This window comes from Hyla sarda, chromosome 5, assembly GCF_029499605.1.
Source record: "Hyla sarda isolate aHylSar1 chromosome 5, aHylSar1.hap1, whole genome shotgun sequence".
Lineage (NCBI taxonomy): Eukaryota > Metazoa > Chordata > Amphibia > Anura > Hylidae > Hyla > Hyla sarda.
This window is the reverse complement of record NC_079193.1, coordinates 89965290-89985453: the sequence shown is the minus strand read 5'-3', so window position 1 is coordinate 89985453 and position 20164 is coordinate 89965290. Positions and strand designations below refer to the sequence as shown.

At 42.9% G+C, this 20164-nt stretch overlaps 1 protein-coding gene across 3 annotated transcripts in view; it reads left to right on the top strand.

Annotated features, from left to right (window-relative positions):
* ANKRD28 (ankyrin repeat domain 28) overlaps window positions 1–18068 on the top strand; it is a 156945-nt gene extending 138877 nt beyond the window's left edge. For 2 of the 3 annotated variants that reach the window (XM_056519915.1, XM_056519913.1), the window contains exons 25-28: window positions 2734–2816; window positions 5529–5611; window positions 6820–6911; window positions 16240–18068. In XM_056519915.1, the coding sequence (XP_056375890.1) occupies window positions 2734–2816; window positions 5529–5611; window positions 6820–6911; window positions 16240–16517 (536 nt within the window). In that variant the 3' untranslated portion in view covers window positions 16518–18068. Of the gene's footprint in view, window positions 1–2733; window positions 2817–5528; window positions 5612–6819; window positions 6921–16239 lie in introns of all 3 variants that reach the window. The other variant, XM_056519916.1, reaches the window with a different exon arrangement.
* Window positions 18069–20164: the final 2096 nt, after the last annotated feature.

Here is a 20164-nt window from a genome sequence, read left to right as displayed (position 1 = left end):
TATTCAGAGCTTTTTATACTATTTGACACATGCTATAAAGAACATTACAATATTTGTGAAAAAGATATACATAGCACAATGTGAAGTCAATAGTGTACATAATGGTCATCATATATCCTTGTATTAAAGGGGTACTCCGGTGGAAAAACATTTTTTTAGGTCTTTATAAGTCAAGTGGTGCTAGAAAGTTAAACATATTTGTAAATGATTTCTATAAAAAAATATTTACCCTTCCAGTACTTAAACCCCTTAATGACGAGCTCCGTAAATGTAAGACATTACCAAGAAGTACTTAGCGCACAGCGCCATACATTTACGGCGCAGCTTTCCTGGATCACCGCGTCTCCGCACACGGTGATCGGAATGGGAGGACTGCTGATATCAACACCCATTCCTCCCGAAACCCCCCCCCCCCCCCAAATCGGCGATCGCGGCGTATCGCCGGTCAATTCAGACCAGCGATTTGCTGCTATTCCGGGTCAATCGGGTCTCTGGTGACCCGGAAAAAAAGGTTGAATGGGTATGTCCGAGACAGCCCCATTCACCCTTACCCAGCAGGAGTGAGGTGGCACGGGTGCCGCCTCACGATCACGTGATTGATCGGTCGGAACGATCGACCAATCACTACCCTGTTGGGCAGTGAACGGGACTGCGATCGGAGCGGAGATCGGTGCCGGCTGGGGTCTCTTACCTGTCCCTGGTCTGGCGGGGGTCCCCTCGTGTGCGGTGGCGGCAACAGAAGCAGCAGGATCGGTGGCGGTCCCGGCAGCATGCACAGCCATAGGGCATGCTGGGACTTGTAGTTTTGCAACAGCTGGGGTTCCAACTACAACTCCCAAGATCCCCTTTGGTAGTCTGTGCATGCTGGGGGTTTTAGTTATGCAACAGCTGGAGGCACATTCTTTCTATGAAAAAGTGTGCATTCAGCTGTTGCATAACTACAACTCCCAGCATGCACAGACTACCAAAGGGCATGCTGGGAGTTGTAGCAGTATGCCTCCAGCTGTTGCAAAACTACAACTCTCAGCATGCCCTTCGACTGTCAATGCATGCTGATTGTTGCAGTTTTGCAACAGCTGAAGACACATTGGTTGTGAACAGTTTGTGTTACCTAACTCAGTGTTTCGCAACCAGTGTGCCTCCAGCTGTTGCAAACATACAACTCCCAGCATGCACTGAGACTGTACATGCTGGGAGTTGTAGTTTTGCAACAGCTGGAGGCACACTGGTTGCGAAACACTGAGTTAAAGGAGAACTCCGGAATATAAAAATTGTCGCCCATAGTGCCGGCAGTAAAAAAAATAAAGATGTACATACTTTCCTCCTCTCCCCCGGGACCTTCGGTAACTGCCTCCAGCCTCCGCCGTGATCCTCTTCCTGGTTGCCGGTGGTCGGAAACACTACATATACACATTCCCCTACACAAAAACTGGGTCTACAAGAACATGAGTGTAAAAAATGAAGATTTTGAATTTTCTCCTTCATTTTGCTGCTATTCCTATGAAACACCTAAAGGGTTAACACACTTTCTGAATGTCATTTTGGACACTTTGGGGGGGGTGCAGTTTTTATAATGGGGTCATTTATGAGGTATTTCTAATATGAAGACCCCTCAAATCCACTTCAAAACTGAACTGGTCCCTGAAAAATTACGATTTTGAAAATTTTGTGGAAAATTGCTGCTGCCCTCTGATGTCTTCCAAAAGTAAAAACTTGTCAACTTTATGATGCAAAAATAAAGTAGACATATTGTATATGTGAATCAATATATAATTTATTTGGAATATCCATTTTCCTTAAGCAGAGAGATTGAGTTAGAAAAATGCAAAATTTTCATGAAATTTGGGGATTTTTTACCAAGAAAGGATGCAAGTAACAAGGAAAATTTACCACTGTGTTAAAGTAGAATATGTCACGAAAAAACTGTCTCAGAATCAGAATAATTGGAAAAAGCATTCCAGAGTTATTAATGCATAAAGTGATAGTGGACAGAATGGCAAAAAAGGGCTCAGTCCTTAAGGGGTTAAAGCAGCTGTATGCTACAGAGAAAATTCAGATCTTTTTGAATTTCTTATTTGTCTTGTCCACAGTGCTCTCTGCTGACACCTCTGTCCGTGTCAGAAACTGTCCAGAGCAGCATAGGTCTGCAATGGGGATTTTCTCCTGCTCTGGACAGTTCCTGATACGGACATCAGGTGTCAGCTGAGAGCAGTGCGGACAAAAAAGAAATTCAAAAAGAACAGAATTTCCTCTGTAGCATACAGCTGCTAAAAAGTACAGGAAGGGTAAAAAATTTTTTAATAGAAGTAATTTACAAATCTGTTTAACTTTCTGGGACCAGTTCATAAAAAAAAAGTTTTCCACTGGAGTACTCCTTTAATTCTAGGAAATGCCTTATTAGCTAAATAAATCTGCAGCAACTGAAAAATATATTGATTTTCAGTCCAGTCTTACAGAGCACTTCCAGGCTAGGATTCTACTGAGTTTTTTAGGCTAAAAAACGCAAGAAAAAATGCAAGAAAAACTGCTGCTATTTTTCCCTGCATTTTGGCGTTTTTTCTGGCATTTTTACCTTTGTGTGGAATTTGCCTTTTTTTGTCCCCTTTGGCGTTTTTTCTCAAATTTTAACTATGATGAGGCTTCCCATTAAAAACACACAATGTGAAAGTTACATTAAGAATACATTGACATATTGAGAAGGTTGTGTGTTTAATCTTTTTTTTTCTTTTTCAGAGGTGTTAGTTAGCAGTGCTAAAGCTGATCTAACTCTGCAAGATAACAGCAAAAATACTGCACTACATTTGGCATGCAGTAAGGTAGGTTGCAGTATGTAGTTGTGTAGAGTGTGCATCTATTATAAGACAAATTCTACAGCATTTGATTACACAAGTTGTCTCCCCTTAAGTCAGCCATCTTTATCCTTGAATTGCTTTATATACATTTTAGTGTACATATGCCCAGAACTGGGAGGTTCTGAATGGTAATGTCATCCCCATTTTCAGTAACAGTGGGATTTCCAGTTGTTGGGTCATAAATATCTATTCTTGAGGTATTCTATTGCTCTTTGTTACCTAGTACCTGTCCCATTTCCCCAACTTACATGTGGTTACTAGGAAAACTTTATATCTAACCTAAATAGAAACCCTCAGAACTATTTGTAATTTAGTGACATTTAAATTTATTAAAATGTAACTGTTGGAAATGTATCTTTTACAGAGGCCGTCTAGCAATAGATATTTGCTGCCCTATCTGAAGGCAGTATAAACTCGTGACAGACAGCCAGAGTCCAGCCATGTGTGACCTTTTTTTTTGTTTTCATGCAGCAGATCTCAGAAAATCAGCCTTTGTATATGGCAGACAGAGCTGAGCACACTGCTGCTTTCTGCACCTATCCCTGTGTGGCAGCTTTCTGCACCTATCCCTGTGTGGCTGCTTTCTGCACCTATCCCTGTGTGGCTGCTTTCTGCACCTATCCCTGTGTGGCAGCTTTCTGCACCTATCCCTGTGTGGCAGCTTTCTGCACCTATCCCTGTGTGGCAGCTTTCTGCACCTATCCCTGTGTGGCAGCTTTCTGCACCTATCCCTGTGTGGCTGCTTTCTGCACCTATCCCTGTGTAGCTGCTTTCTGCACCTATCCCTGTGTGGCTGCTTTCTGCACCTATCCCTGTGTGGCTGCTTTCTGCACCTATCCCTGTGTGGCTGCTTTCTGCACCTATCCCTGTGTGGCTGCTTTCTGCACCTATCCCTGTGTGGCAGCTTTCTGCACCTATCCCTGTGTGGCAGCTTTCTGCACCTATCCCTGTGTGGCAGCTTTCTGCACCTATCCCTGTGTGGCAGCTTTCTGCACCTATCCCTGTGTGGCAGCTTTCTGCACCTATCCCTGTGTGGCAGCTTTCTGCACCTATCCCTGTGTGGCAGCTTTCTGCACCTATCCCTGTGTGGCTGCTTTCTGCCCCTGTCCCTGCGTAACAGCTTTCTGCACCTATCCCTGTGTGGCAGCTTTCTGCACCTATCCCTGTGTGACAGCTTTCTGCACCTATCCCTGTGTGACGGCTTTCTGCACCTATTCCCTGTGTGACGGCTTTCTGCACCTATCCCTGTGTGACGGCTTTCTGCACCTATTCCCTGTGTGACGGCTTTCTGCACCTATTCCCTGTGTGACGGCTTTCTGCACCTATCCCTGCGTGACGGCTTTCTGCCCCTGTCCCTGCGTGACAGCTTTCTGCCCCTGTCCCTGCGTGACAGCTTTCTGCCCCTGTCCCTGCGTGACAGCTTTCTGCCCCTGTCCCTGCGTGACAGCTTTCTGCCCCTGTCCCTGCGTGACAGCTTTCTGCCCCTGTCCCTGCGTGACAGCTTTCTGCCCCTGTCCCTGCGTGACAGCTTTCTGCCCCTGTCCCTGCGTGACAGATTTCTGCCCCTGTCCCTGCGTGACAGCTTTCTGCCCCTGTCCCTGAGTGACAGCTTTCTGCCCCTGTCCGAGTGACAGCTTTCTGCCCCTGTCCCTGAGTGACAGCTTTCTGCCCCTGTCCCTGAGTGACAGCTTTCTGCCCCTGTCCCTGAGTGACAGCTTTCTGCCCCTGTCCCTGAGTGACAGCTTTCTGCCCCTGTCCCTGAGTGACAGCTTTCTGCCCCTGTCCCTGAGTGGCAGCTTTCTGCCCCTGTCCCTGAGTGGCAGCTTTCTGCCCCTGTCCCTGAGTGGCAGCTTTCTGCCCCTGTCCCTGAGTGGCAGCTTTCTGCCCCTGTCCCTGAGTGGCAGCTTTCTGCCCCTGTCCCTGAGTGGCAGCTTTCTGCCCCTGTCCCTGAGTGGCAGCTTTCTGCCCCTGTCCCTGAGTGGCAGCTTTCTGCCCCTGTCCCTGAGTGGCAGCTTTCTGCCCCTGTCCCTGAGCGGCAGCTTTCTGCCCCTGTCCCTGAGCGGCAGCTTTCTGCCCCTGTCCCTGAGCGGCAGCTTTCTGCCCCTGTCCCTGAGCGGCAGCTTTCTGCCCCTGTCCCTGAGCGGCAGCTTTCTGCCCCTGTCCCTGAGCGGCAGCTTTCTGCCCCTGTCCCTGAGCGGCAGCTTTCTGCCCCTGTCCCTGAGCGGCAGCTTTCTGCCCCTGTCCCTGAGCGGCAGCTTTCTGCCCCTGTCCCTGAGCGGCAGCTTTCTGCCCCTGTCCCTGAGCGGCAGCTTTCTGCCCCTGTCCCTGAGCGGCAGCTTTCTGCCCCTGTCCCTGAGCGGCAGCTTTCTGCCCCTGTCCCTGAGCGGCAGCTTTCTGCCCCTGTCCCTGAGCGGCAGCTTTCTGCCCCTGTCCCTGAGCGGCAGCTTTCTGCCCCTGTCCCTGAGCGGCAGCTTTCTGCCCCTGTCCCTGAGCGGCAGCTTTCTGCCCCTGTCCCTGAGCGGCAGCTTTCTGCCCCTGTCCCTGAGCGGCAGCTTCTGAGGTATTCAGCGTGAAGCACAAACATTATTATATAGATGTATCCAGTATTTTGAAGGGTGCATGAAGTTTGCCTTTTGACTATACTACAGTGTATTTTATTTGTTCCTCTACTTGTAGGGTCATGAAACCAGTGCCTTGTTAATACTAGAGCAAATTAGCGACCGCAACCTCATCAATGCAACTAATGCAGCATTACAAACGTAAGTGGTCTGTCTTTCCATAAGAATATAAAGTCCTTGTAAGTAACCAAAATGACTCTCATGAAATGTAAACCTTAACACTGTGGCCCTGATTTACGGTGTTTTCTTTTGGATTTGGGTTTTATTTCCTGACAGGTTTCGCTACTTGTTTTCCCTCTGTTTTGCACTTTTCCCTACACTTTGCTTTATTTACACATGCTCTGATCTGTCGGGTTTTCCTCAGCTGAAATCCACCACATTTTCTGGGGAAACCTTAGTAAATATGTTGGGATTTTTTGAAAATGTTGGGAACACGCCCCTTTTCGGCAGTCATGTCGGCAGTTGGTTGGGTTTTTAGAATTTTTTAAGCAAATTCTGGCGCTGACACAATTTGTGGCACAATAGGACATGCCACATTTTGGCACACAACCCGACAAAACAGATTGGGTTTACAATAAATAGTAAATCAGGGCCATGCTATTGATACTTGTAGGGCTGGATTTACATCCATATTTGTACCCAAAATTCAGAAGAGAATGTAAATCTTTGCATTGAACAAATATACAGCAGTGGTTCTCAACCTTTTTCGCTACTGTACCCCCAAAGGGTGAAAGTATGTCCGCGGGTACCCCTCGCACATAAATTCGTGCATAACGTATGCCCGTGGGGTACCCGCAGACTAAATAAGTCATAAAATTACTTATTTTCATAATGGGGTGTGCTTACCTTTATACTAATGCAATACTTAATCCCCTTGTGCCATTCCCCCCTGCATCCTAATTCCCTTGTGCCATTATTATCCGATATGGCAAAAGGGGACTAGAGGGAGGGGGGAATAATGGCAAAAGGGGATCAGAGGGAGGGGGGAATAATGGCACAAGGGGATTAAAATGAAGGGGGGAGGGATAAAAGGGGATCAGTGGGAGGGAGGGGATAATGGCACAGGGGATTAAGATGGAGTGAGGGGCGGGGGGATAATCATTACCCCTCCCCCCCCCCCCCTCCATTTTAATCCCCCTGTGCCATAATTCCCCCCTCCCTCTAATCCCCTTTTGCCATTATCCCCTCCCCCCATCTTAATGCCCTTGTGCCATTATTTCTCTCCCTTCATGTGAACCTGATTTTCTTTGTCATATTTAAATCTCCCTTAAGAATTTTTTCTTGTTACAGGAATGTGTCTGGAGTTAAAGATTAAGTGTATTTTATTATATATGTATATTGTTTTGCAGACCTCTGCATGTAGCTGCTCGGAATGGGTTAACGGTTGTTGTCCAGGAGCTACTGGGGAAAGGAGCAAGTGTATTGGCAGTGGATGAAAATGGTACTTAATGTAATCACTGCACTTTGGGATTTTATCATTCATGTTGTGTATTAATCCTGTCTTTGCATCTTGTTTTGTGCATTAGTTGCTTTTTTTAATTACCCAATGTGGTTGTGATTTGTGTAGTGTGCCTGTTTCTACATGGTTTATTTGTCAATGTTTTTTATTTTGAGGGTAGGGTCACATGTGCTGTATTTTGCTCCTGCATATTCTCCTACCTATTGAAGTCATTGGGTAGCAAATACCCACTTAAAGGGGTACTCCGGTGGAAAACTTTTTTCTTTTTTTTTTTTTTTTTATGAACTGGTGCCAGAAAATTAAACAGATTTGTAAATGACTTCTATTAAAAAATCTTAATCCTTTTGGTAGTTTTTAGCAGCTGTATGCTACAGAGGAAATTCTTTATTTTTTGAATTTCTTTTTTGTGTTGTCCACAGTGCTCTCTGATGACACCTCTGTCCGTGTCAGGAACTGTCCAGAGCAGCATAGGTTTGCTATGGAGATTCTCTCCTGCTCTGGACAATTCCTGATATGGGCATCAGGTGTCAGCAGAGAGCACTGTGGACAACACAAACAAGAAATTCAAAAAATAAATATTTTCCTCTGTAGCAAACAGGTGCTAAAAAGTACTGGAAGGATTAAGATTTTTTAATAGAAGTAATTTACAAATCTGTTTAACTTTCTGGCAACAGTTCATTGAAAAAAAACAAAAAACTTTTTTTCCACCGGAGTACCCCTTTAAGGAAGCAGGGCGTACAGGTACGCCCCCGTTCCCGAGTCCCGCTAACAGGGTTTATGCCATTCTCACAAGCGGAGAACAGGTTAAACCCCATGGGTCCTGCTTGCTATGGGCAGCCATGACCCACGGCTAATGCTGGGCACTGCCGATCGGGCTGATGCCTGGCATTAACCCTTTAACCCAAAGTTGGTCGCAGCATCTAAAATGAAAGTAAGGGACTATCGTGACAAAATCACAATGTCCTGATCAGATTACTGGACGACGGGAGGGTTCTCACCTGCCTCAAACGTTGTCCGATCAGCGATCTACTGCTCAATGTCTGGCATAGCAGTGATCAGTATATGCAATCAAAAAATTGCATGGTATAGCCTCCTAAGGGGGCTAAAAAAAAAGTAAAGTGGTAAAAAATAAATAAATAAATAAATAAATGTGAATAAGCCCCCCCCCCCCAAATAAAAGTTTGAATAACCCCCCTTTTCCTATTTTTAAAATAAAATAATGTAATTAAAAAATAATAATCACATGTGGTACTGCCACGTGCGTGAATGTCTGAACTATTTAAATATTAGGTTAGCTAAACCGCACAGTTGATGGCGTACACGTGAAAATAAATACCAGAGCCAAAAATTGTGCATTTTTGGTCACTTCATGTACCAAAAAAATATTCATAAAAAGCAATTAAAAAGTCCCATCAAAACAAAAATGGTACCAATAAAAAAACTACAGTCCACGGTGCAAAAAAGAGCCCTCATATGTGTCATTTTTACCGAAAAGTGCACTGCAAAGAAACGAGCTCTAAAAAGTAGCAAAATGGCGTTTTTTTTTCCCACCCCACAAATTATTTTTTGTTTAGCTGCAGATTGTTATAAAATAAGTGATGTCATTACAAAGTACAATTGGTGACGCAGAAAACAAGCCCTTATATGGGTCTGTAGGTGCAAAATTGAACGCCTTGTGATTTTTAGAAGAAGAGGGAAAAAACGAAAGTGCAAAAACAGATTTTTTTTGAGTCCTTAAGGGGATACATAGGAACATACAGCATGTGAGACCCTACGCTAAAGCTACAACATTTTTTGTGCAACAGCGTTCTAAGGAGGTGGTGGCATTGATTCTTTTTTATTTTATTTTTTTTTTTTTATTGCAAAGTATACAAATACATCATCAAAAAGACATTGATAAATAAAATTTTCTTTTTCCACAAAAACCTAACTCCCATAGACACACAACCCCCCCCCCTATTACCAGCTAGGATGTCTCCTCCCATCTCTTCAATTCCTTTTCTATTTTTAACCCAATCCTTCTTCCTCTGAAATAAATCTCCTCAAAACTTCTCATTTGTTCTCTTCCTCTCATTGAAACTTGGGCCCTCTGGCGCAAACCATCTCCTCAAGATAATTATTTTTGCCATGCCAAAGACCTTCAAAATCACACTGTTCTTCTCCTGATCCCTTAGTCCAATCCCCAAAATTGCCGATTTAATATCAAATAACTATCTTTATTTGCATTTTCTCTTCTATCGTTTTATAAACCTCTTTCCAGAAGGAGTGTAATTTCGGGCATGTCCATAGCATATGCTGTAATTAAGCTTCTTCCATCTCACACTTTGGACACTTTGAGTCTGCTCTTTTTCCTATTCTGTGTAGAAACCCGGTTGTATACGGGATCCTATGTAGAAGTTTTATCATTGAGATTTTATGGTTCATATTTAGAGATGAATAGGCTATGTTGGTAAATACTTCTCCCCAATCTTCATCTTTTATCTGTCCTACCTCCTGCATCCATTTAACCTTACTCTTGGGGGGCGATTTTTCCAAAGAGGATCTAACCAGTCCCTTATATACTGTACCCAGTACTTTTATGGAAGAGGGTCGTAGCCCAAATATATGATCCATTAATTCATGTTGTCTGTTAATCACCCATCTGGGATTGGTTTTCTCCTTCACGAATGCGCTTTTAACTTGTAAATATAGGAAGTAATTGTTCTGGTTTATGTTAAATTCCCTATTAAGAGTTCTCCACTCTTTTAACATACCCTCCACCACCAAATCTTTAACTTGGACTACTCCATTTTTTTCCCAATCCACATACTCTTTCAGTTTCAAAAATTCTGGAAAGAAACCATTACCCCACAAAAGTGTATAGTGCAAACTCCCCTTAATCCCCAAAAGTCGTCTAATAAATCTCCAAACTTTATTAACCCCTTAAGGACCAGGCCATTTTACACCTTAGGACCAGAGCGTTTTTTGAACATCTGACCACTGTCACTTTAAACATTAATAACTCTGGAATGCTTTTAGTTATCATTCTGATTCCGAGATTGTTTTTTCGTGACATATTCTACTTTAACATAGTGGTAAAATTTTGTGGTAACTTGCATCCTTTCTTGGTGAAAAATCCCAAAATTTGATGAAAAATTAGAAAATTTAGCATTTTTCTAACTTTGAAGCTTTCTGCTTGTAAGGAAAATGGATATTCAAAATATTTTATTTTTTTTATTCACATTTCCAATATGTCTACTTTGTTTTCATCATAAAATTGACGAGTTTTTACTTTTGGAAGACACCAGAGGGCTTCAAAGTTCAGCAGCACTTTTCCAATTTTTCACAAAATTTTGAACCTCGCTTTTTTTCAGAGACCAGTTCAGGTTTGAAGTGGATTTGAAGGGTCTTCCCATTAGAAATACCCCACAAATGACCCCATTATAAAAACGACACCCCCCAATGTATTCAAAATGACAACCAGTAAGTGTTTTAACCCTTTAGGTGTTTCACAGGAATAGCAGCAAAGTGAAGGACAAAATTCACAATCTTTATTTTTTACACTCGCATGTTCTTGTAAACCCAATTTTTGAATTTTTACAAGGGGTAAAAGGAGAAAATGTATACTTATATTTGTAGCCCAATTTCTCTCGAGTAAGCATATACCTCATATGTCTATGTTAAGTGTTCGGCGGGCGCAGTAGAGGGCTCAGAAGCGAAGGAGCGACAAGGGGATTTTGGAGAGTAAGTTTTTTTGAAATGGTTTTTGGGGGGCATGTTGCATTTAGGAAGCTCCTATGGTGCCAGCACAGCAAAAATAACCCACATGGCATACCATTTTGAAAACTAGACCCCTTGGGGAACGTAACAAGGAATAAAGTGAGCCTTAATACCCCACAGGTGTTTCACGACTTTTGCATATGTAAAACATTTTTTTTTTTTCACTAAAATGTGTGTTTCCCCCCCAAATTTCACATTTTTGCAAGGGTTAATAGCAGAAAATACCCCCCAAAATTTGTAACCCCATCTCTTCTGAGTATGGAGGCACCCCATAAGTTGGCATGAAGTGCATTACGGGCGAACTACAATGCTCCGAAGAGAAGGAGTGATATTTGACTTTTTGAGAGCAAATTTTGCTCGGGGGGCATGTCGCATTTAGGAAGCCCCTATGGTGCCACAACAGCAAAAAATACCCACATGGCATACCATTTTGGAAACTAGACCCCTTGAGGAACGTAACAAGAAATAAAGTGAGCCTTAATACCCCACACGGGTTTCACGACTTTTGCATATGTAAAAAAATATATATATTTTTTTTCACTAAAATGTGTGTTTCCCCCCAAATTTCACATTTTTGCAAGGGTTAATAGCAGAAAATACCCCCCAAAATTTGTAACCCCATCTCTTCTGAGTATGGAGGTACCCCATAAGTGGACCTGAAGTGCACTACGGGCGAACTACAATGCTCAGAAGAGGAGGAGCACCATTGAGCTTTTGGAAAGAGAATTCGTTTGGAATGGTAGTCAGGAGCCATGTGCATTTACAAAGCCCCCCGTGGTGCCAGAACAGTGGACCCCCCACATGTGACCCCATTTTGGAAACTACACCCCTCATAGAATTTAATAAGTGGTGCAGTGAGCATTTACACCCCACTGGCGTTTGACAGATCTTTGGAACAGTGGGCTGTGCAAATGGAAAATAAAATTTTTCATTTTCACGGATCACTGTTCCAAAAATCTGTCAGACACATGTGGGGCGTAAATGCTCACTGTACCTCTTATTACATTACATGAGGGGTGTAGTTTCCAAAATGGGGTCACATATGGGGGGGGTCCATTGTTCTGGTACAATGGGGGCTTTGTAAACACAAGTGGCCTTCAATTCCGGACAAATTTTCTCTTCAAAATCCCAATGGCGCTCCTTCTCTTCTGAGCATTGTAGTGCACCCATAGAGCACTTTACATCCACATATGGGGTATGCTCTTACTCAGAAGAAATTGGGTTACAAATTTTGGGGGGCTTTTTTTTATTTTCCCTTGTGAAAATGAAAAATTTAGGGTGACACCAGCATTTTAGTGAAAAAAAATTTTTTTTTTTCATTTTCCCATCCAAATTTAATGAAAATTTGTCAAACACCTGTGGGGTGTTCAGGCTCACTATACCCCTTGTTACGTTCCGTGAGGGGTGTCGTTTTCAAAATGGGGTCACATGTGGGTATTTTTTTTTGGGGGTTTATGTCAGAACCGCTGTAAAATCAGCCACCCCTGTGCAAATCACCAATTTAGGCCTCAAATGTACATGGTGCGCTCTCACTCCTGAGCCTTGTTGTGCATCCGCAGAGCATTTTACGACCACATATGGGGTATCTCCGTACTCAGGAGAAATTGCGTTACAAATTTTGGGGGTCTTTTTTTCCTTTTACCTCCCGTGAAAATAAAAAGTAAAGGACAACACCAGCATGTTAGTGTAAAATAAATTTTTTTTTACACTAACAGGCTGGTGTAGACCCCAACTTTTCTTTTTCATAAGGGGTAAAAGGAAAAAAAGCCCCCAAAATTAGTAGTGCAATTTCTCCCGAGTACGGAGATACCCCATATGTGGCACTAAACTGTTTCATTGAAATACGACAGGGCTCTGAAGTGAGAGAGCGCCATGCGCATTTGAGGACTAAATTAGGGATTGCACAGGGGTGGACATAGGGGTATTCTATGCCAGTGATTCCCAAACAGGGTGCCTCCAGCTGTTGCTAAACTCCCAGCATGCCTGGACAGTTAGTGGCTGTCCGGAAATGCTGGGAGTTGTTGTTTTGCAACAGCTGGAGGCTCTGTTTTGGAAACACTGCTGTACAATACGTTTTTTTATTTTTTATTAGGGGGACAGTGTAAGGGGGTGTATATGTTGTGTTTTACTCTTTATTATGTGTAAGTGTAGTGTTTTTTGGGTACGTTCACACTGGCGGGTTTACAGTGAATTTACCGCTAGGAGTTTGCGCTGCGGTGAAAAAGTTGCCACAGCTCATACTTGAAGCAGAAAACTTACTGTAAACCCGCGAGTGTGAATGAACCCTGTACGTTCACATGGGGGGGCAAACCTCCAGCTGTTTCAAAACGACAACTCCCAGCATGTACTGACAGACCGTGCATGCTGGGAGTTGTACTTTTGCAACAGCTGGAGGCACACTGGTTGGAAAACCTTCAGTTAGGTTCTGTTACCTAACTCAGTATTTTCCAACCAGTGTGCCTCCAGCTGTTGCAAAACTTCAACTCCCAGCATGTACTGATCGCCGAAAGGCATGCTGGGAGATGTAGTTATGCAACAGCTGGAGGGATCGCAACTACAACTCCCAGCATGCAGAGACATCTGTTTGCTGTTTAGGCTTGCTGGGAGTTGCAGTTTTGCAACATTTGGAGAGCTATAGTTTAGAGACCACTGCACAGTGGTCTCCAAACTGTGGACCTCCAGATGTTGCAAAACTACAACTCCCAGCATGCCCAGACAGCAAACTGCTGTCTGGGCATGCTGGGAGTTGTAGTTTTGCAAGATCTGGAGGTGCACACTATAGAGATCACTTTGCAGTGGTCTCAAACTGTAGACCTCCAGCTGTTGCAAAACTGCAACTCCCAGCAAGCCTAAACAGCTCTCTGGGCATGCTGGGAGTTGTAGTTTTGCAACATCTGGAGGGTTACAGTTTAGAGACCACTATAGTGGTCTCAGACTGTAGCCCTCCAGATGTTGCTAAGTAACTCACCGGCTTCCGTTGGATCCAGGGAGCTGCGTCGCCGTCCTCTTCTTCGGCCGATCGTCGCCCGCTGCCGCCGCTGATCGTCGCCCGCTGCCATCGCCGATGGGTAAGTGGATCTTCGGCGCCGGTCCCTGTCTGTTTCCCCGTCCTGCCCCGCCTATTGTGGGTGGGCAGGACGGGGAAACCGAAAGTAAACCCCTCCGCCCCCGATCTGCTATTGGTGGTCGCGTCTAGACCACCAATAGCAGAGATAGGAGGGGTGGCAACCCTGCCACCTCACTCCTATCGCTGCGGTGGCATCGTGGGTGTCTAGGACACCCGCGATCCCCCTTCTATTCCGGGTCACCATAGACCCGTATGACCCGGAAGCGGCGCAAATCGCAAGTGTGAATTCACTTGCGATTTGCGCCGATCGCCGACATGGGGGGGTCTAATGACCCCCCTGGGCATTTGCGCGGGGTGCCTGCTGATAGATATCAGCAGTCACCCCAGCCCGATCCCCGCCCGGCGCGCGGCGGGTACCGAAATTCCCACGGGCGTACAGGTACGCCCTTGGTCCTTAAGTACCAGGGAGCAAAGGCGTACCTGTACGCCCTTGGTCCTTAAGGGGTTAAACATATTACATGTGGGTATTCTTACCCATTCCTTATTCATACATCTACCACCTTCAATTAATTGTACTGTGCTTCCTCCACTACTTCCCCTCCTCGCAAAAAAACTTTTAAGCATTGCATCTTCCTTAATCATATATTCAATTTGTGCCGCTATATAATATAATTGTATATTTGGTGTACCAAGACCACCTTTATTCAAAGGAGGACTCAAAAAAGTGTGTTTCATACGTGTGTGTTTCCCATCCCATAAAAACCCATTAATCTCACTCTGTATTTTATTAAAGTGATGTTCCCCTAACCATATAGGAGCTGCCCTTATTACATGCAAAACCATAGGGAAGATAGTAGTTTTAATCTAAACAATTCTTTCAGCCATATTTAGGCGAAGTTTCTTCCATATCAAAATTTTATTTCTTACTTTCTGCTTCAATGGAATTAGGTTCAACCGCGCAAAATCTTCTATATTTCTAGATATTTTGACTCCCAGGTATTCAAGAGCCTCCCCATCTCTGAGCACATGTATCTCTTCATTAATATCTTGTCTCTCACCTGACAAAAGTAGTAACCCCGATTTCTTCCAATTAATCTTGAAGCCTGAATATTTACCGAAATCCCTAATCAATTCAATAATACTTGATAATTTTCTTTCTGGATCTACTACAAATAGGACCACATCATCTGCATATAGCAGTATTTTCTCCTCCTCTCCCTCAACACCGAACCCACCAAACAGCTCCGAACTCCTAATCATCTGTGCCAGCGGCTCGATAAAGAGGGAGAAGAGGAGAGGTGACAAGGGGCAGCCTTGCCTAGTTCCCCTCTGCAACCAGACTGTCTCCTGGGAGATTTTATTGTTTATATAAATTTTTGCTCTAGGGGCTTTGTACATGGCTTTCAGTCCCTGTAAAAAATAGTCTCCAAGATTCATGCGCTCCACAATCCTGAAAAGGAAACCCCACTCCACCCTGTCAAACGCTTTTTGAGCGTCAACAGACAGGATGGAGTGGGGCCCCCTACATCCTGCGTCTGCATATTCAGAAAAACCCTTCTAAAAAATGTTGTTATAAATATTTCTTCCTTTCATAAAACCTATTTGCTCCTTTCCAATTAACTTATCCATCATATGCTGCAGGCGCTTGGCCCAGATTTTTGCAAATCTTTTCTGATCTGTATTCAGGAGGGAGATTGGCCTGAAATCGTCCATTTTTCCGCTCTTACTGCCTTTTTTTGAAATTAAGACAATAATGGCTTCTGCCATAGATGGGGAAAGTTCCCCTCTACTCAAGGATTCATTGTAGACCTCTAAAAGGCATAACAATAATGGATCACTAAAGCATTTATAAATTTCAAAGACGAGGCCATCCGAGCCTGGGGCGAGTTTTAATATTATCGGCATGGGGGGATTTAAGATATTTTGTGGGGCATCGCTCCCCCCCAAGTGATTTCCTTGGATTAAGTTTTGGTGACATCCTCTCCCCCCCTTTTTTTTTTTTTTTTCCTTGTTTTCCTTTCTCTCTTAGGGCACTATGCATAGTTCAGACGAGTGTCAGTCCAGCGCAGCGTTTCCCTGTAGTCAGCAGGTTCTCATCTTGTCTGTCTGCACTGGGCGGCGGACGCTGTAGGGATCCTTATCGGGAAGATAAGGGGGGGGGGGAGTGGAGGACACATTCACCCCGCAGGGTCCATCAGGCGGCCAGAGGGCAGGTCCGGAGCTGACGGTGTTACGTCATGCCGTCACAGCGCCCGCCACAGCTTTTCGGCATTGATTCATATGGACAAATCTTTTGATAAATAACATTTTAACAACCTGTGTGCAATGAAAAATGAGCCCCATTGCTTCTTCCTATAACTTGCTGTAGCACTCTATTTACTCCCTCTGTCTCTTGCACTCTTGTGATCTTCGTGTATGTTTTATGTTTTATATTTTATGTAATGTGTATATTTTTCATGAATGTTAATGTCTCCCGTTATACAGGCTACACACCAGCATTGGCATGTGCTCCGAATAAGGATGTCGCTGACTGTCTGGCTCTCATCTTGGCCACCATGATGCCGGTTTCATCATGCAGCACAATGCCATCTCTAACTTTAAATCATTACACCAATCCCTCAAAGACTGTCACATTTGACTCTTTGCCCATTATGAGGAGTGAGCACAGTTCTTACTGCAGTTTCAACAATATCGGCAGGGAAGATGGATATCCGTACACAGAAGATGATGAGCTCAATGACTCTGACTCTGAAACCTACTGAGGTTCTGCAGGAGCCCAGATTTTTAAGTTCTTTCAATTGTCAAACCTGAAAGAGTTTTTTGTTCTCTGTTCTGCCACAGTGGCCAGAAATTTAGGGGTAAAATTATCACATACAAAGTTTTTTTTTTCTTTTTAAATATACACTGATTTGATGAATACATTTGCAAATGTTTTAATCTGACCCACTTTGTTGGATAAGAATCCTTTCTACAACCGAATAAATGTAATATAATGGTTTGGAAGCTGTCGTGAGCAGAGGAGTTAGCGGGAACAGAAGATCAGAGGACTTTCAGCAGTCTTTACTGTTTTATTTAAAGTTTTATTGTCTGTGTCGAGAGAATCTTTTATAATGCGGGGCATAGCAGTCCAGTCAGCAGACTCCTACTATAATTGTACAGGAAACATTATAATAAACATTGTATAAATAAAATGAAACAATTTTGATGGCAATAAATGAATTTGGTGCATCTGGCATTGTGTGTACATCAGTTTGCCAAGGGACCAAATAACTTTTTTTATTTCTACAAATGGTTTTTGGATGTAAAATGACTGGAATCCGTTAATCTAGAACTGTGCATCTAATATTTTTATTTCTAGGTCGTGTTTCTTTCTGTCCATGCCGAGAAAATGTCCAAAATAGGATTCATTTTATTTTGAATTTTTTTGTTAGCAGGAGCTGAACAGGATGATGTGTTGAATTTCTGTTATGACATTGGATAATGTTGTGCGGGAAATCAAAAACTGTGTTTTGGTTTTTCCTTTGCTATGGCTCTTAAATGGCACTAGTGGTATGTACCCATGGATGAACATATGTGGCAGGATTCCTCATGTTCATTTGGTCTTAAGTTAAAATAAAATCTGAAAAATAAATTATGACTTGACTATTTAGGATGAGCACATACGTTGTTGATCAAAAACCCAGATTTAGATTTTATTGTAATGTGATATCATTTTTGAAGGTTATTAACCACTGTTCTTTGCTTGTTAAATATTAATTATTAGCTGATTAATTTTTCCCACCATCTTAAGCATCTATCAATGCACTTTTTTCTTCAATATTATTTAGATTTTTGCGACTGTATTTGTTTACAATGTTAAACATTATGAGAGGCATTAAAATGGCCATCAGGTAAAATGATACCAACCTCAAGAGTGCTGCTGGGCCAAACTGAGGGTTCTATAGTGATCCAGGTTCCGTTCTCCCATAGCAGGTCTTGCTCTTGTAAATGTAATAAAGGCAATTAAGTGGCACCATTTAATAGCTGTAAAAATCCAGTTTAAGGATATGTCCAGATTTTTGGTAGCAGATAATTTTTTAGGATTTCCAAATTAAAATCCACGACTTCAGATCTGAATGTTTTTTTTTTTTTGTTGTTTTTTTTGGTGTATGGAAATGCCGTTAAATGCTGTCTTTAGCATTTCCTTTCCTTTTGACAGTGTTCTTTGTAGATTATATACACTCCCTTGCTCCCTTGCTGCTGTAATACAGACCTAAAAATACCTCCATGTAAGGGTGGGTTCACACTACGTTTTGTCCCATACGGGAGCGCATACGGCAGGAGGGAGCTAAAAGCTCGCGCTCCCGTATGTAACCGTATGCGCTCCCGTATACCATTCACTTCAATGAGCCGACCGGAGTGAAACGTTCGGTCCGGTCGGCTCATTTTTGCGCCGTATGCGCTTTTACAACCACGGTTTTAGGTCCGGTTGTAAAAGCGCATACGGCGCAAAAATGAGCCGACCGGACCGAACGTTTCACTCCGGTCGGCTCATTGAAGTGAATGGCATACGGGAGCGCATACGGTTACATACGGGAGCGCGAGGTTTTAGCTCCCTCCTGCCGTATGCGCTCCCGTATGGGACAAAACGTAGTGTGAACCCAGCCTAAGACAACTGTAAACCCAGCACTGTTGTCACTTCTGATGACTGTTTAGTAAACACAATTGCAGATTACGTTACAGCATTATATATATAGATATATAGATATATATATATATATATGTATGTATGCGCCATGGTCCTAATTATGCCTATCCTAGAGGTTTAGACTATTGACATGACATTGCTCAAATTGTATCTTCAGAGAAATAAGTAATATTTCCCAGATATTCACATACCAGCAGCATAGTTACCATAGTTACCAATTTAGTTGCATAGGGGAAGATTTATCAAAACCTGTGTAGAGGAAGAGTCATGCAGTTGCCCATAGCAACCAATCAGATCACTTCATTCTATTTAAAAATGCCTTTTTTAAAAATTAAAGAATTGATCAGATTGGTTGCTATGGGCAACTGCACGACTCTTCCTATACACAGGTTTTGATAAATCTCCTCCATGATGCCTTAAAGGGGTACTCCAGTGAAAAACCTTTTTTTTTTTTTTTTTTTACATATCAACTGGCTCCAGAAAGTTAAACAGATTTGTTAATTGTTAATATTAATCAAATCTTAATCCTTCCAGTACTTGTCAGCTGCTGTATACTACAGAGGAAGTTGTGTAGTTCTTTTTTGTCTGACCACAGTGCTCTCTGCTGACACCTCTGTCCATGTCAGGAATTGTCCAGAGTGGGAGCAAATCCCCATAACAAACCTCTCCTGCTCTGGACAGTTCCTGACATGGACAGAGGTGTCAGCAGAGAGCACTGTGGTCAGACAAAAAAGAACTACACAACTTCCTCTGTATTATACAGCAGCTGCTAAGTACTGGAAGGATTAAGATTTTTAACAGAAGAAATTTACAAATCTGTTTAACTTTGACACCAGTTGATTTGAAAAAAGAGTTTTCCACCGGAGCCTAATTTGCCTAATATGTGTCTAGTCTATGGGTTGCATGAAAAGTGTCAAACCAATTTTGTTTGTGGGATTGTTAAAGGTCGCACTAACAGTGGCATATCCAGTATATATGCTACAAAATTCTGATCTGGGGAAATGCCTTTAACTCATGAGGGTACGAAGCTGTGGTTTTTTGTAGTTCCCCAGCCTTATTCTGTGCTAGACCCACAAAATAGAACATCTACAGGAGCAAATATGTGACAATGTGGTCATTTCAGAGAAAGCAGATTGCTGGTAAAGGGCATCTACCCAATGTAAGGACCCTGACAGTCCAACATATCTCAGCACCCTAGATCCCGGGTGCAATATGCAAAACAGGGCGCCTCTCAGCCTGACTGGTTAATAGCACCAATTATTTTTATTTTTCGTTATTCACAGCCTTTACCCTGGGCCTGCTCTGCTGAAATATCTTGTGTGCCCCATGAAATGAAGTTCACAAATAAATTCAGATTATCTGATAAAGCCAGCAATTCTCCAGGTTTAATTGTTTAGGGAAACATTTCTTACAGAACACAATTTGGAATTGTAATTTGTCATTTTATTGATAGGCCTCCAGCAAGTTGTGAAATTTTTGCTGATCCTATGGAATTGGACTCATAGTTTTGGGGAAGGGGGTGGGGCAATGGTATTAGGTTGTTTGAAACTATGATTATTACTTTATTTATTGTTTATTTATTTGTATTTCTAAACTGAAAAAAAAAAAAAAGTTTCTTGAAATAAAGTGTAAATATGCAAAGCATTTGGTTTTGCTATTTAATGCAAACCGTAAAATTTGATCAAAGAATTTATCTACAAATCGAAACCACATTACGCAAAG